Genomic DNA, 17,597 nt, shown 5'->3' with positions numbered 1-17,597 from the left:
AAGTACTTAAGTGAGATTACTGTGCCCTAATCTAGCTAGGAGAACAAGTAGCCTTTGATAGCCTGAAAGTAAGAACGAGGTGAGTGCGAACTCACGATGGTTTTCGTGTGCGAACGCCTTGTTTTTCAGAGTTGCATTGAACTGGTCCTGCACTGTTAAAAAAAAAAAACGTCAAATTACAGGAAAATTTACGGGACCGCAGCCGCGCGAACGCCGTAGTTCGGGCTTCAACGGCTCCGAACACGTTTCACAACGGAATCGTATTTGGGGGCATGATAAATAGTTATGTGTATTGCAACTAATGTGGTGAGTACCGTTATCGTCTGCGATTGCAAGAAGGCTCATCCTATATCCGTTTCGGTAATGCAGCATTAAAGCTTCCATAGAACTAACTTCTTGCTCGGAACTTGCGCGACGACGCCCGACGACACCGCGGCGCGGAAGAACACCGCCAGTCGCACACAGGCCCAATTTCTGTCGTGGCAACGCCTCCTATAATATACAATGCCTGGAACGTGAGCCGCAAACGCGCTGCCCTGCCCTCGACTGTACTCTCCTCCTTTTGGTACGGTGGCGAGCGCCTCTTGCGGCCAGCCCTTGTAAACACGCCGGTGGCGCGGCTACCGGGAGCCAGCCGGGAGCGACGTCGGCAGCCAAGTGGCTGGCGCGTCGTGAGCTTTCGGCGGCGGCGGCAGTGGTTGCCATGGGGACCGGTATGGTGGCGCGCGCCGTCCTGCGGCGCATGGTCGCAAAACTCGGCAGAGAGCTCCCTATGGAAAAGAGAGCGACGTTCCAGGCATATAGCTATAGGAGGCGTTGGTCGTGGTTTCGGATTTGCGAGACGGAGCGGTTGTGTCCCGGCGGCAACTTTCATAACAGGGTTTTTCGCTGCGGTAAGGTGCAACCAGCGGTGTGGACTGCACGGCTCCTTTGTCAAAGGATTGCACGGTAAGTTCGAATGAGCTTGAAATCTTTGTTGTGTCGAAAAGCTGTTCATCTGCGAATCACTGACGCCCGTGCGCCTGCCTTTCTATAATGGCACGCTTTCTTTTCTAGGCCTCTTGCGAGTGCTTTTGTGACGTTCAATCGTAGACATACTTTCTAGGAATGCAACTGAACGGCTTAGCTTGCGCTATCGCCCAGGAACTTGAAATGTGTCGCCGAATCGCCGGCCAGTGCTGCTCAGTACGAGCTACAACCCGCGACGGCTTTGCCACGCGCTTGAGCGTAGTAGCTCGTACTGAGCGCGATAGTATGTAGTTGAGGTGCCTGTAGCCCTGTGCGGGGGTGATTTACGTAGTGTGTTGTTGCACGAGATTGTATCGGAAATGACGGCGTGCTCATGTCTCCTGCGTCGCGGCTAGAGATGCCACCCGCGCCTCACACTTGCGCACTGGCGTTAGATTACGTGCCGCTGCTCAGGACGCGTTCAACTAACGCTGGAAATGAATTCGCAAGTCGGCTTCGGTCATCACAGCACAGTTATATTTTGTTGAGGCATCGCTCACCGTTTCCAACGCTGACGGCAAACTAGGCGCTAATGAGGCTGCGCTACATCGACAAAGACACCATTCGTAGCCGCGCGCCCGCCGGCACGGATCAGATACCTTGTTGGAATCGCTGCTGCGGAGATGACGCGGTGAATTACTTTCGTGTGTGGGTCGAACACGCCCTGAACAGCGGCGCGCCTGACGCGTATTCTCGATTACGGCGCTCCGGTAGACAGCGCGTATGAAAACGTGTATGGCATCTCGGGCCATTCGCTCGCATGTTGGTAACGGACCTGAGGTCTGTAATTCTGCGTTCTAGCGAGGCTCGAGGGACTGCCTAAGTCGCGGTGTGAGACAATATATTTAACAAATGCCCTGCAGAGAAATTGTGGATAATGGGACACAATTCCAGTGGCAGTGAGTTTACGTGCCAGCATGAGCTAGAGGCAATGATGAAAAAGAGTTCTCACAAGTAAGGGCCGGTTAGCGTGTCGACCTGAGTGAACGCCAGTGAGTGTGAGTACATGTGAATTCAAATATGAATGGCGATTAATGTGAATTGAGTGGTCTGAGGGAATGCAAGTGAGTGATAGTGTAACTTCCCCAGAGCTAGTTCAGTGTGATGGTGACTGTTACTGAGTGTCCTAATTGAGTGTGAGTAAACTATGTGTAGTGCTGGTTAGATGCTGCAAACGTGTACGTAAATGAGTATCTGTTTCCGAGAGTGTGAGTCACTGTAATCCTTGGTTGAAAAAGTGCGAGCCAATATCATTTTTCCAAAATTTGCATAGCCGAAAGTAGGACTCGTGGATGTCTGTGAATTAATTTTGTTCTTCTGTGAGTAAAAGTGAATGTGCATTGCGAGCATGATAGGAACATGAAACTTGTCTTTAATTAAGAAAAACAACGAAGTATATATACTATAATATAATTTTCTGAAAACTGAGAAAACTGACAAAGTTTCCTTCATTGCCCCCAGCAATTTGCAGGTATAGCTGTACCCTGTGCTTTGAACTAATTTGATCAGAAATAATTTAAATATGCACTCTTATGGAACATATTGTGTGAAGCATGTGCATTGAAGTGCTATAAAGCCTTTCAAGTGTTACTTTGGGTGTTTGCTTTCATAGTGCTCGAGTAGGTACATAGTTGAAGGAAAAAAAACAGTCAAAAAACACAAAGGACAAGAGGAGAGGTTCACACCACAACGACTCGACTATCAACTGAGCTTTATTAGAAACAGCGTAGTCCCAATCCCAAGATGGTGAACATAATGGACATGGGTGGCATTGCATGTAAGAATATTTTTAGTATGTACATTTATGATGTTGCAGAAGACAAAAAAATACAGTAAAAAATGTTAGTTGTACTATTGCACTAGGCTGCAGTCTGGCAAATGGCACAGTGGTTGCAACACAAAAGTCAAGGGGGAAACCCTGTGTTGAACCTCTCCCCCACCCTTCTATAGGTTTCCCCAATAATTATGTTCTGCTACCAAATTATGAGCTGCGAGGCAATTGAGAGCGTGGCGCGATAATGCAATGCTGCTGCTTGGTGATAGCAAGTCATGGGGATCTCGAGAGTTTTGGGCCTTACTCACAGAAATTAATTTATTAGAAATAATATGAAAACAGGATTGATCTGTCAAACTTGATATTTAAGCCATAGACATATACAAGAAATTAACAAGAATATATCTGTTTGTAGGACATTGATCTGAACAGTTAAGCATAACTAAAGGCTCCCACATTTAAAGCCCTCAAGTCCATTTGCCTCGCTTTTTCTCTCTACAAAGAAACTTTGAACCCTGGATACAACAGTTATGTCGTATAAACTAGATGTAGTTTGCCTGCAAGGTTTGAAGGTGGCCTTCGTCTCAATCTCGTCTACATAGAATAGTGACAAGCCGAGCCTGATGTTTCAAGCCAATAAATACCATGTTTAGTCCGTTAACATTTTGTATGTAGCCAGTAGGGCTGGGCATTGATTGATTAAAAAATGTTCGACATTAGCCAGCCACTAATCAACAAAATGGCCCGGCTTGTTGATGTGGACAAAACCTAAAAAAAAGATTATTCCACATTTATACATTGCATTAGATAGTTGTTTTTCCTCTTTCAGACGTGCACCATGCATTTCACACAATTACAGAATAGGAGTTCAGTTGCAGTGGCAAATTTTGCTAGTATTTTCCTACTATAGAAAGCTTCATATGCCAGAGCACATTTGAGTTGTACCAGAAAAGTTGGCAAGGCGTGGAAATTCCTCGAATGTACATCTGTTTGGGCACTGGCTCAATGCATGAAAGAGTGAGATTGGGCTTAATACACCCTGCAAAGTGTTGTATCATCACCACTGTGGTTTGAGATCAAACACCACCTGACAAGTTGTCTGCCTTCTCACTTTCAGCGGAATACAGGTGTATAGCTGCACTTGAAATCCTGCTGTGACGAAAAGGTGGTGATTTCAACACAGAAATTAAACTTGCATGTATAGTTTTAAGAGGACACGCTTGACTAATTAATCACGGATGACTTGCACCGATTAACCTGATTCAAATCTAATAATGAATAAAGCATTAGCCAATAATATGCTAGGGCATCAATAAATCACCTAGCCCACATAGTCAGCAGGCCCAAGCAGGCTTCTCATTGCATTGCAGAATTATTGTGGTGCTGTTCCTTTTCTAATTTCCTAATTCTTTGACGACATATTTTTTGGGGGAAGACAAGCTCCCAGTGATATCGGTAGAATGAAATAAGCCATCCTGGTTTGTCAAACAAGTGTGTAGCTTGAATTAGGGCTTAAATTTTCGTTGCAAAGGTAAGATATATATGTTGCTGATTGGTTACAAGCATAAACCCATGTTTTCAACCAACAAGGAGGCAGCACCACCATTGCTCATGTAGAGTACCGACAAGGGGCTAACAATATTACATACGTGCAATCCTCTCAACATTATTGCCTTAACCGTCATGAAATAGGAACACTAGGGAGAGCAGCTGCTTGCCGCTATGTCAAAGTGACATCCAGTGCAAAATTTTAATTTAATGCAGTTTGAAACTTCCTGCTGCGCTGACTTCATGCTGAGCTGGCTGATTGAAAATTCGATGCCCAAGTGATGTCATTTAACTAAATGAAAGGCAATGCACACTTATTGCAGCTATAGGAATTGTAGTAGTATGCCTACTAAGCAAAAGAGCTTTTACAGCAAAGCTATATATGGCTAGTCAAAAGCGAAATCTGTTCGTCCGATGGGCGCAGAAACTATCAGCAGCAATAGCTCGAGTGCCGTTGTCTTCTTCCACAGCTTGCACAACTCAGCGCAACTGCACAAACGCACTCGTGCCAATTCTTGCGCGTTCGTCATCGTCTTCTTCCACAACTGGCTCCGTTGTGCAAAAAACTATCAGCATCAGCAATGGCTCAAGCGTTGTATTCTTTCACAGCTGGCTTCGTTGCCGCCCATCATTCCAGAGTAGAATTTCACTTCTGTTGTTGTAATGGGGAGGCCACGTTTACGGGGGTATGGGGATATGAGCCATTCATTGTCTTACGTGACGGACAGATATAACAACAGAGGTGATACGCTAATGTGTGTGCGTACCAATCGGCACGATGACTACCTATCGGGACAATAAATGTGTTCGTACTTTGCTAAAAAATTGTCACCTCTGTGTCGTGCGATAAACAGCTTCGCTGGTCACCCACCTTCACAGAGTGGAGTGGTTCACGATATTTTTTTTCTTGAGCAGTGGATTAACAGTAAGCCCACTTTTGTTTTTAGTGGTGCAGCTGTAATTTTGCAGCTTAATTCAGGGGCAAGAAGCAAGGCACTCAAGTGGACTGCTGCAATTTTGCTTCAAGTGCGGTTAGCTGAAATCTCCATGAACATATGTGGTCCAGCTGTACAGATAGTTCCATATTTAATTAAATAGAAATAAGACATCTATTCAGTTCTAACAAGTTGCTACAAAGACAACCCATATGGATTTCTCCATAGTGGAGCTTCGTAGTTGAAAAATTCGCAAGCTGGAGTTCTACACCTACAAAGTGAAGTAATCCACCTTCTTTCCACGTTGTTGGTTTCCACAAAATTTCTTTGTCAATTGGCGTTGCTTTGAGCTTTTAATGCGTTCGAGTGAATGCTGCCATCTGCTATCCACCTAGTTAGTTTAAACGGTGAAGTGATTTCCCTGGAAAGAAAGTAGGCAGTGCTTTGTTTGAGTCCATGAACAGGACGAATTTTTCCTCATCTGCAAAGTTTTACCTTCGAGGAACCTGTATGGGTCTCCTTTGTAGCGATTTCGTATAATTGAGTGCATGTCTAATTTCCACTTCAATATTTACTTCTCCACCTTGCATGTTTCACAGAATTCCTCCATCAAGTTCCACTGTCGTTTGACCAATTTAAGGCTCTTTTGACTACATTTCTTGTCACCCTGGCATTGCATTCTTATTAAACAAGCAACTATGTATGTGCCTCTTTTTTTTTTCAGATGATGGGGAAGCTACGGAGCAGGGATAAGACCATCAAGAAACTCGCAGTTGTGAGCACGCTTTATGCCGTAAAAAGGAAAGCTGTGGAATTTGGAATGTGTCGCAATGAGGACCTGAAGGTTTGTAAATGTACTTTGAGCTTATGCTTATGACTGTCAATATATTCTTAATTCCATGGCAAACTAGGAGATACATATAGGAAAGGCATAGTATATTTGCTTTTCGTATTTTCAGGCTGTTATTTGCTCCTGTGAGTGCAGTTGGTGTAGCTGGACTTGTTGCTTACAGCTGTTGAGGCTGTCAATGCATGCCTTTTTTCTTCATGCTCTGGCTTGGATAAGCAGCACTGTAATTTTGTTGTAATCCAATAGAAGCCATGTTACATGAAGAGTTGTGCCGGGTATGGATTAGCATCAATTTATATCACCAGGTGGCAGTCTGAAGGGGTCAGTTGAAGGTACTAAATGATGCCGAGTTTGGGATGGCCTGACATGGCTGCTGCTCATCTTTAGAAGCATTGAATGTCGTATATGGCTGCTCTTCAGAAATGTGCCATGTCTTAGTGTTAGTTTCTGTTACGTTTATTTATAATTTAGTGTTTGGTATACAAAGTGCAGACTACAAACGCAAATGATTTCATTTGAGCTCTCAGGGCTGTGCGATTGGTGTTTTTGTGCAGGATAAGGAAGTTCATGCGCTCACCCCTTCGTAGGTTTCTGAATGTAGCTAGAACTCACCTGTGGCAAAGCCTGAAAATTGTGTGCATTTCATTTCTGTGTACAAGGTAATAAATACTCTATGCTGCTTGCAGGTCTATCTACTTGATGGAACAGAGGTTGATGAAGAGGCTTTCAGCTGCTTGGCTGAATCCGTTGAGAGTGGCACTCATACATTCACTTTGTGCATTGGTGAATGGATTTCAGGCAAGTCTATTCAAACATCACCACTTTTACTGAAAAGGCGCACATGCTAATTTTAGGTACACTTTGTATACCAGATGTTATGGTGATGTTGTGGTGCTGTTGTGGTCTGAGTTGAAGGCTATGCTTCATGCTTTTCAGGCGATGAAGTCAGGTCATCGAGCAGCAGTGACCTGGCACCATCTTTCATATCTAAGGTAGAGCTCTCATGGAAAAACGTTAGATAGGATGTGCTGGATGACTTAGACAAAGGTGCATATCTTCGGCCACCAGAAAAACAGGAAGTAGTGAGAATGATAGCAGCTGCATGCCGAAAAGTGAAGGACCGACCTTCTGCGAAAGAAATCAGGAACATCGCAAACTATGCTGTTGGCAAATTCCCACATTCACTTGGTGACCCTAACTCCAGCTCAAACTCAGTTTCCTCGGTGGGCCTAGCCTACAAGATTGAAACAAGAATTGGGAACACTGACAGAGGCGGTAAGCGTCTTGCAGAGGCACTCTCTGGTAGCACAAACACAAAAAAAACAAAGCTCGAGTTCTTCGTATGGCTGCATTGATTGGCAGCCTGCTACTGTCACATTAACGCCTGATGAGCTAGAATCATCAAAGGAAGTTTTGGCTGAGCAAGCATCGATAGCACCATGTGAAGAGGACATCCCCCTCCAGAGGAAGGCAATGGGAGAATGCTACCCTGTGATCAGAGCCTTTATAGATTCTTCAGAGCCAGTACACTCAGCCAAGGAAATTAAGGAGATGTGACCATTACTGTTTAAGTTCTCGACCATTTCCAAAGGTATATGTTTCATTGAGCTACTAGGGGACTTTTAATCATATAGTGTAACTATAGTAGTTATAATCAGCATGGCTTTAGGAAGGGCCTCTCGTGCGATACACAATTATTTGAATTTACAACAGACCTACACACTAACTTAAATTATAACTTACAAATTGATTGCTTGTTCCTTGATTTTTCGAAGGCATTCGACCGTGTGGCACATTGTCGCCTAATATCAAAACTCTCCGCACTTAAATTAGACTGTCTGACCTTGTCATGGCTCCGAAATTTCCTGTCTAATCGTCAGCAGTTTACTATTGCAAATAACTACTCTTCCTCCGTAACAGACGTTTCTTCTGGTGTACCACAGGGTAGCGTCCTCGGTCCCTTGCTTTTTCTAATATTTATTAACGACTTACCTCAAAATTTGTCCTCCACCATCAGAATATTCGCCGACGACTGCATAATTTATCGCCCAATTAAAAACTCAGATGATCATCTCATTCTTCAGCAAGACCTTCAACAAATCAATAACTGGTGCAATAAATGGCTAATGACATTAAATACCACAAAATGCAAAGTAATGTCTTTTACCCGGAAGTCGGCAACCTCACAGTATCCCTACCATATTAACAATTACACTGTTACAACAGCTACACAATATAAGTATCTAGGGTTCTATTCACATCAAATCTTTCTTGGACAGACCATATCACGTCCATTTCAGCTAATGCCTCCCAATCGTTGGGGTACTTGCGACGCAACTTAAGAAATGTTCCTTCAAATGTTCGCAAGCTAGCCTACCTAACTCTCGTTCGTCCCAAGCTCGAGTATGCATCTCCCATTTGGTCCCCTCACCAGAAATACCTAATTGAATCGCTAGAACGGATCCAGAATAGAGCAAGCCGCTTCATCATAAACGATTACAGCTACCAGTCTAGTGTTACACAAATAAAACTTAAACTTTCATTACAATCCTTGAGCACTCGCCGAGACATTGCCCTTTTAACACTGTTCCACAAATTCCTTCACTCCACTCGAACACCCGCATGCTTGAAACGACCCTACTCCACGTCACATAGGCTTCATAATCATTTCAGCTATGCCCGCCTTTACGGGTCTACAAAGGCATTCCATTGCTCTGCTCTTCCTCGTGCTATCAGAATATGGAATTCGCTCCCTGACAGCATTGCAAGCCAATCTAACTACGATTCATTCCGTGATGCCTTGACTGAATACATGACTAACGAAAAGTGAAGTTTTACGTTTGTCGCACAATGCTTTCTATACTTGCACTATATTTACAGCTTATTTTCGCATTATTGCTGTTATGTCGCTATGTTTACCGTTTCGTTGGAATGTCGCGTCCGTAACTTTTCTGTCATTGTTTTTCATCATTACTGTTGTTATTAATTACACGACTTCACTGAAAAATCTGTATGATTTATTCCTTGTTATTATATTATGTTTTTTATGTTTCTTCTTTTCCCTAGTGAATCGTGATCTAAATAATTTTTTTTTCATCTCAGTTGTACTTTGGTTGTAGGTTGAAAACAGATACGGTTTATAGATTTGCCTTGTATTCAATGTATTTTCTATGTACTGCCCCCCTTACTCAATGCCTCACTTTGAGGCCTGTAAGGTATTTTTAAATAAATAAATAAATAAATAAATAAGCAGCAGAAAAGGGCAGCAGAAACTAAAATGGTTGCTTAAATTGAAGAAAAGTTAATTGAAAAATTGAGGAAGTTGGCAGTGAGTGATTTCACCATTCTTCTCTGATTGGTCCGGTCTGAGCTTGAGAATACACAATTCTTAACAGCTCTGCCCATGTCATTTCCAGGAGCAAAGTGGAAGTGGCGAGCTGAGTGAGAAAGTAGGTAGAAACAGTTCCAGCAGAAGTGCAGTCGCCTTTCAGCCTCTCTTCCTGTCTTCACACTAGCAGTACCCACAGTGACCTTTGTGGTTTCAAGCCGGTGTATTTTGATGTAGGGCAGAGGCATTCTGTCAAGGCTGTTTGTGGGGCAGTGACTGCCATAACTGCTGTAAAATAGCTCCGCAGTAGACTTCAGCAACGTCGACTACAATAGTACTCTTGCTGTCCATATCTTGTCGTGAACAGCATTTGAAGCAACTGCATCTGAAGCTGAGGCGAGCTTTTAGCTTTAATGTAGCTGGAAGCAGCTCAAGTACCTTTATGGACAAAATAGCAGCAAAGAGGAATCTGCCTCGTTCTTTGGGCATGGCGACAATAATTCATAGCAGGCAAAGGAGTTAATTTAAGTGCACTTCAGCAAGATTGATTGATTGATTCTGGAGTTTTACGTGCCAAAACTAGTTCTGATTATGAGGCACACCGTAGTGAAGGGCTCCAGATTAATTTTGACCCCCTGGGGTTCTTTAACATCAGCAAGATCCAGACAGAAAGGCTGAAGTACATATAAGCTAAAGAATTTCAGGTTTTCTGTAACGTATATAAATTTGAAATTTTTTGCCCATATGCATACTTGAAACGAAAAAAGCATGTAAAATAAGGCAGTTAAAGTTGCAGGGTGAAAATTGCCCCTTGCATTAGTGTATGCAAAACCACGTATATATCAATGTTTATGCAGCGCAGTTAAAGCATGCTGAAGCATACAGAGTTTGGAAGCTGTAGGGCATAGAGAAAGCCACTTAGGTCTGGATGAAGCAAGAATGTAGGTTATGTATACCCACAGTCTGCAAACCTGCCCTCTAGCTTGTGAATTGGTCGGTGATAGCAGGACTGGACTGTTTGGGACTGTTTGGGTTTTTGTAGGAAATGAAAGTATGCACAGGTGCTGACTTGCAACTAAACCTTCAACCATGGATTGAACACAATGCAGCAAAATTGTGTTGATGCAGATAACACAAATGTGCTAAAAGATTAATATAACAGGCTTATGCCTCTACAAGTATTTCTATGATGTATCAATGTGCCCAGCTCTTTATTCTTCCATGTGTAAGAAATATATGGGTACATAATCACATTTTATTGTCTGCATCTCTTTATTTATTACTTACAGGGGTGCAAATGGATGGAAGGCTGAGTAACATACCCAGAGATGTAGTGCTGCTGCTTACATCGTTCTTGCGCTCGAACACGGGGAATGACGCAGTGCTGGAGTGGAGTTTGAAGATAACGCAAGCAGAGACCAGTTTGGGTGACAAGGATGCTGCATCGGTCGGCCTTAAACCCCTTGTGGTGTCCTACTTCAAAGATGACCTCAGCCAACTCGTACAAGTACATGAGGTAAGAGGCGGTGTTAACATGCATGCATTGTACGCAAGTCACATGTGCACAAGGTGTAGTTAGTTCTTGGGGTGTAATGTTGGCAGTAAGCGATTGGTTAGAGGTCATTCTTTGATTTCTGCTGCATAAGTGAAAGATTGATTATCTTTGCTTTTTTCTACAGTTGTATGTGGCTGTACCTTGAATGTACAGCACAGTGTGCAGCCTGCAGTTACAGTAGTTTCCAAATACGTGGCACACGCAATAACAAATCTCGCCCTTTCCTCCACTCCCGCAAACTCACCGCCAAACAAACAAATTACAGATTTCACCTAAAAACTTACGCTAGCTGCACTAAACACGAGAAAATCCCAGAAGACCTTAGAATTAAGGTTAGATGTGCCCTCGGCTCTTTACCCTTCAGACTATTATTCAAGTGGAATGCTGTCTTAGAAAATGCGTAGCTCTCGTTAATTTATATTCTCGAACACTGCCGGGAACAACTTAGGATAATTACTAAGCAGCTTGACAGTATAAATTAATCTGAACTGGAAAAAAGAGAACTTGAACAATTCTTAGAAACTAGGGTGGAAAACCTACTAGATAAATACCAACACAAAGGTATTGTAACCACAGATCCACCCAAGAAAACTGCGGTGACTTCTACAGCACATAGCTCCACCGATAGTGCTACGAGCGAGCATCGAGAGCACTGCAGCAATGTAGTAGACATACCACAGAGTTTAAATCCCGATTAAGTTGATCTCCTCAAACGGGGTCTAACATTTTGTCTCACAAACAGCGTAGTAAATGAGTATGAACTCCACAAGGATATAACAGTTTTGAAGGTGCATGCGCATCAAGGAATTCTTTTACGATAGGCCAGACGTAGGAAAACAGGATAAAGACTCTTAGACCACCTAGCACGTGAACACCGGAAGTCCAACAGTGCCCTTACTTTGATTTGTGCATAAAGCTAATATCAAAGAAAATTCTAGAGTCAACGTGGCGTTGCCGCAAGAGCAAAAATTTGTCCCCCGCTCAACACCAAATTCTTAAAGAACTCGAGGAAAGAATGGATATTGTAATTAAACCTGCAGACAAAGGCGGCAGTATTGTAATCTGGCCTATAGAAAAGTACAAAACTGAGGCCTTCAAACTGCGCAACCATGCCCATTACGCAAAACTTGACTCTAACCCGGCTTCGGTTTACAGCAACCTTGTACAACTGGCGGAGCTCCGGTCCCAGGCACTGATCACCCAGTCTGAATATAGCTTGATGATGCTCAAGAACAAAGAAGCAGGCCGCTTTTATCTTCTTCCTAAAATACATCAGGTTCCCGTAGAATAAATATTCACAGCAGAAATCCCAGTTCGGCCTATAGTGTCTAATAACAACACACCTACCGAGTCACTATCTAAATTCTTCAATCACCACTTGTCAAACATCCCGCCCACCCTCCCATCTTTTGTTCAAGACGCGTCACTTCCTTCGAATTATCGACGGCATTAACGAAACCAAATCCTCTCAGACAGCGCTATTCTAGTAACTTTACATGTTTCTGCCCTTTACACTAACATACCCATGAGTGAAGGAATTGAAGCTGTATCAAAGTCCCTCACAGACAGTCCTCAAGGGCACGCTCCTGAAGTTTACCTGTCACTCCTTAGGTTAGTTCTCACACTAAACTATTTCGAATTCGTTTCTGCTCACTACATGTATCTGCAAACTTTCGGCACAAGCATGGGAACACCATTCGCGCCCACGTATGCTAACATTTTCATGCGGCAGCTTGAAGCAAACCTCATTTATAAAATCATACCCTTTAAAACCCCACACCTATCTGCGTTACATTGACGACATATTTATAATATGGGAACATGGCATAAGTGCGCTAACCGACCTAATTAGCCATTTCAACCACTTTCACGCGAGTATTGACTTTACAGCTCGCCACTCTCCTAGTCAAATCAACTTGCTCGACACGACGGTCTACATAGAGAATGGAAAACTGAGAACAACACTAGCGGAAGCCTACGGACAGCCAGCAGTATTTAGACTACACCAGTCATCATCCGTGACCTGCAAGCGAGGAATTTTTGGCGGACAAGCAAAACCAAGGAGAATATTAGGCGAAGACAACGATTAGATCCACCATCTAAATGACTTTAAAGCAATGCTAGCAGAAACTATCCACACATTCCTCTCGACAGGACTTATGACGTCGCACCAAGATTGAACAGGCAGCCAGAATTAGCTAAGAAACAGCCTACATCAGAATCTGAGAGCCCACCAGTATTTATAACAAAATATTTTAATGCACTCCCGAACATAAACAACATCCTACAAAAATAGCACCCAATATTATCGAGTAACGAGCGTCTGAGAAAAGTGTTCCCAGTGATAACAAGAGTAACCTATCGCCGCAACAGAAATTACAGACATGTAAGTGCATGCAAAAGTCAGCCCGTAATAAAAGCATGCTCTCTTCTCAGGTGCAAATACTGCAGGCACCTTCAAAGTGACCTTAAAATTAAAAGCACCGCAAATGGCTATGTACACAAAGTGAAAACTAGCTCTACTTGCACTAGTTCCGATATTATATGCATGAGTGTTCCTTCTGTAAGTAAGAATATATCAGTAAAACGGGACAATCAAAGAACATCAAGTTAAACAGACATCGCACAGACACAGCTAAAAATCTTCCCAAAGGCGTCGCCGAACATTTAAACCAACCAGGTCATAACTGATGAACTTAAGCTCTATATCATACAGTCAAATTTCCATTCTGCATGAGACAGAAAATACAGAGAATCATACCTCATCCATAAATTCAAGACATTGCAATGGATTGGCATAAACGTTTGAAAGGGAGATATAGAATTTATTCGCTGTGTTAAATTTCAAAGTATGTGGGCAACAGCATTTATTTATCACTGGGTTGCCATGTACCCCTCCTTCCCCACCCCCCTTTTCAATATACATGTATGTAGATATTTTTTTTCGGTTGTCAACAGTATTCCAGCCTCCCCTCCACCCTTTACCTATATATATTCTCCTCATTCGTTCATTTATATATTCATTACTTTTTTCTTCCAAGAGCTACATTTTCTGCCACTAATTTTATTTTCTCTTTCATTGAAACGATAGTTCACTGACCTCCAGTGAAGCAGATGGTACCCCACCCGCCCTTGTTGTCTAGGCCCCTTCCACAAAAAATGGAACCTGCAATGACATGTCAATTGGCTCACACACGTTGCTTCTTCCACCGACGTTGAGAGCACAACTCTCCTGAATTCTGCACCCTCGCCGCTAACAAACGTCCAGTAGTTGTCTCGCCAACCCGCCTTGCCCTCTCTCCCCTTTAGAAGAAACGCACCTGTATATACCGTGCCGAAGAGAGCATATGTCGCCTTGAAAAAGACAAGTCCACTTGTTGAAACATTGGTTCTGGCTTCACCGTGTTCTTGTGTTTTCCATCATCTTGAATTTCCATCTCCCGCATTCCCCTTGTTTTCCCAGTAGTTTTCAAATGTAATTGAGCTAGATTAATCTAAGTATCTCTGTGCCACACTACCACATTAGATTTCTCGCTCTTTTAACATTATGATGCAGTTGATGCCCGATACTAGAAGCACTGTCATTCAGGCAAATATTTCCACTGTAAAACCATTGGAACTGTCAGGCTAAAGGTTATACATTATTGATAAGGTTCTATTCTCAACACTTAAACTGGAAAAACAGTCAATACATGCTTATGCAAGCAGGAAAGGTGGTGTTATTACTTGTTAGTTGTGATGTCATTCTTTCAATTGGGTGTAGGCGTCTAAGGTTCTACCATGTTCAACAATTATCTTTCTAACCTGAAATGATTGGATATATTTTACTACAGATTCCCAAGGAATATCACAAAGGGCCTTTTCATGAACGTTCGGCAAGCTAAACAAGTCAATCTCACAGTTGTAAGGATTTAAGCACACAAACTGATCAGTTCCCTAAAGCAGTGCAGTTATAATGAGCATGCGGCTCTGTTTTGAACTGATCAGAAGAAATGCTATGATATGTTTGCTTTGTTCCTCAATTGTTTTGTGTTTCCAGCACACACAGACAGGCCTAGAGACAAAATAGAGACCTAATCAGCAAGCTGCTTCTCTCGTATGCACTTCTTGGTTATAAAAATAAGACATGCATTTTTAGATTATAAAAAAAGTGGACTTCTTGCCTCACTGACAAGATTTCCTGGTCCAGACACTAAGGATAGATCTACAGCAAATGTGTTTCAGTTGGAACTAACCTACATTTCACATATACAAAAATGTTTCATTCACTAAAATTTATGCGATTACTTTAAGCTGTGGTTGCACTCTTTCTTGTTTCAGGTATTAACAGAGATGACTGGCAATTTTCTTGACGCCCTGCCCGTTTGCCCAGTCATAGTTGCACTTGGTAAGCAATCTCAGCCTTTTTTAATTTACCAATGTTTTAGAATATGTCCTATACCCAAAAGTCCGAAACGCACTCTTCATCATGAAGAAACGCAAGTAACTGCAAAGGCCGTGAGGAAGTTTCTGAATGGCTATATGGTTTATGCTACTTAACAAAATCATCGTAATCTATCTAATGCATATTGCTACAGCTGTGGCTGCTTTATGGCCCAATTACAGCTGTTGACTTGTTTAGAAGCTGCTTACCAGTCTGATTGTCGATACCAAACTAAAAGTAGATGTAATTGCAACAAAGCATAGAAAAATGGCACCTGGAAAAAAAATTTAAACCTGAGACTGTGATGAATTTCTTCTACACAAAGCTAGATTAGCTGATTGCATTAAGATCAATCAGCATAAATGACTAGGTATGTTTGTGGCTTGCATGTCACACTCTTTGGTTTATGCTATGTTCCTAAACGAATAAGTTTCCACAAAGCAGGCTTCATGCAGTTGGTAATGTTGAACCACCTGTTGCTACACTCGTATATGTTTCAGCTGAATATGGTGAAACAAATAGTAAGCTGGGGCTTTTCTCAGGTGCCATTCCATCAGAGATGAGAGGGTACTTATTTGTGACTAATTATGGCAATTTGCAGCCAGTAGTAAATTGATTTGATGTAGACATTGCTGCAGCAGTTGCTGGTACTTGGAATGGAGACCCTTGTTAGGATAAAGATCTTTATCTAGAGTTGCCAGCTCTGTTCACCACCAGTGGCTTACCAAGAGCCTTTCTGCTCATTCATCAATGCTGAAGCAAGGTGGAGGGCACAGGGGTCTCGCACCTAAGTACTCTTGACAAAGCTGAGACTTGAGCGATCACCTTCGTGGTTACAAAAAATGAGCTGCATGATGGACTTTGTTCCTATCATTTAAACGATCTGTAATAAAACACTGCACCTGTGAATGTTGGGGTTGTTTATTGCAGCATTTAACTTTAACGTCATTGCAGTTAAGCACGATTACTACAAAGTGACCTGAATAATCGAAAGAGCGGCAGGGCTTGGTTAGTGTTTTATTGTATTAATATATGCACTGTGAATTTTAGTACATGAAAACATTTTGCAATGACTAGCAAAATAACCTGTACATTCTTTATCACGTAAAGGGGTTCAGGACAAACACCAGAACACCCATATGCCCTCCTTGCTTTAACTTCGCATTGTCAATTAGCAAGCCAAGTGAGTGCGCCGTATACGATGAAAATACATGTGTATCATCTAACGAAACACATCCCCAAAATTATAACCTATAATGCTTCAGCTAGCTCAAAAATAAAACATTTTGTGTGTCTGTTCTAAGGTACTCTAAAATTCAAAGTTTTGTGTACCAAAGGTTTCTCCAAACTAGTTTTTCAGTGGAAGCCCTGGTAATCTTCATGCAACCGCTTATGTTAAATCAAGGGGTGAATGAGACAAGAATTTGTAGTTCGAGGATTTGCCTCACACAATAGAACCTTTATAGATACAATATAATGTGGTTTCTCGTTTAGTTTCTTGGCCCTGATGTCACGGGTACACTGCTCAAGCACTCAACTGCCATAAACGTTTATCAAAGGAAACGTGAAATGTCTTCATACTAACGGGATATTGTTACATGAATAGAAGGCGTCGAAGAGACTTTGGTTGCAGCTTGGGACAGTGAGCAAACGAAATCAATGCAGCACAAGTGTTTCAGGGTATCACGAACAATGTCAGGTTCAGCATAAGCTGCAGTTGAAGAACACCCTTTCGCACGGTTGATAAGTGCAGAGTGGAAAGACAAGAAGTCCTGTCCAAGGATCACATCATGAGGACACTGCTTAAGAGCGACAAATAAAACAGTATCCTCGTGAACACTGTTACTGACAGGAGTGGCGCACATTCTACCATAGGCATACTTTCATCTGTGGCTCGTGGTGCGCTCTACAGCAGGCATGAGCGCTTTTCTCAACTGACTGTTACAGTTATCGTTCTTGGCTGGTAGCTGAGTGGCAGTGTTGATGAGGGCAGATAACTGGGAACTTGAAGAGGATTTTAAATGTTCTGAGCCCTTTTAGCTAAACAGTTGCATTCATTTTTTTTTATTTGCACACCCCCACTTCCAGCTTGACTAATTTCTGATCTGCCTGTAATATGATACAGCCAGATTTTACTGAAATAGCCTGGTTCAGGTCAACTCCTTTCTTATTAAGC

At 42.5% G+C, this 17,597-nt stretch overlaps 1 protein-coding gene across 11 annotated transcripts in view; it reads left to right on the top strand.

The window, feature by feature from the left end:
- The first annotated feature begins 621 nt into the window (after positions 1-621).
- The window catches only part of LOC139052545 (uncharacterized), a 107,890-nt gene continuing 90,914 nt past the window's right edge, over positions 622-17,597 (top strand). For 10 of the 11 annotated variants that reach the window (XM_070529655.1, XM_070529657.1, XM_070529661.1 and 7 more), the window contains exons 1-5: positions 622-948; positions 5,990-6,109; positions 6,802-6,913; positions 10,733-10,959; positions 15,319-15,385. In XM_070529655.1, coding sequence (XP_070385756.1) covers positions 5,990-6,109; positions 6,802-6,913; positions 10,733-10,959; positions 15,319-15,385 — 526 coding nt within the window. In that variant the 5' untranslated portion in view covers positions 622-948. Of the gene's footprint in view, positions 949-1,390; positions 2,007-5,989; positions 6,110-6,801; positions 6,914-10,732; positions 10,960-15,318; positions 15,386-17,597 lie in introns of those variants that run through there. The other variant, XM_070529651.1, reaches the window with a different exon arrangement.

This window comes from Dermacentor albipictus, unplaced genomic scaffold (assembly GCF_038994185.2).
Source record: "Dermacentor albipictus isolate Rhodes 1998 colony unplaced genomic scaffold, USDA_Dalb.pri_finalv2 scaffold_26, whole genome shotgun sequence".
In the NCBI taxonomy this organism is placed as follows: domain Eukaryota; kingdom Metazoa; phylum Arthropoda; class Arachnida; order Ixodida; family Ixodidae; genus Dermacentor; species Dermacentor albipictus.
The sequence above is the reverse complement of the archived record's forward strand: the minus strand, read 5'-3'. Positions and strand labels throughout refer to the sequence as shown.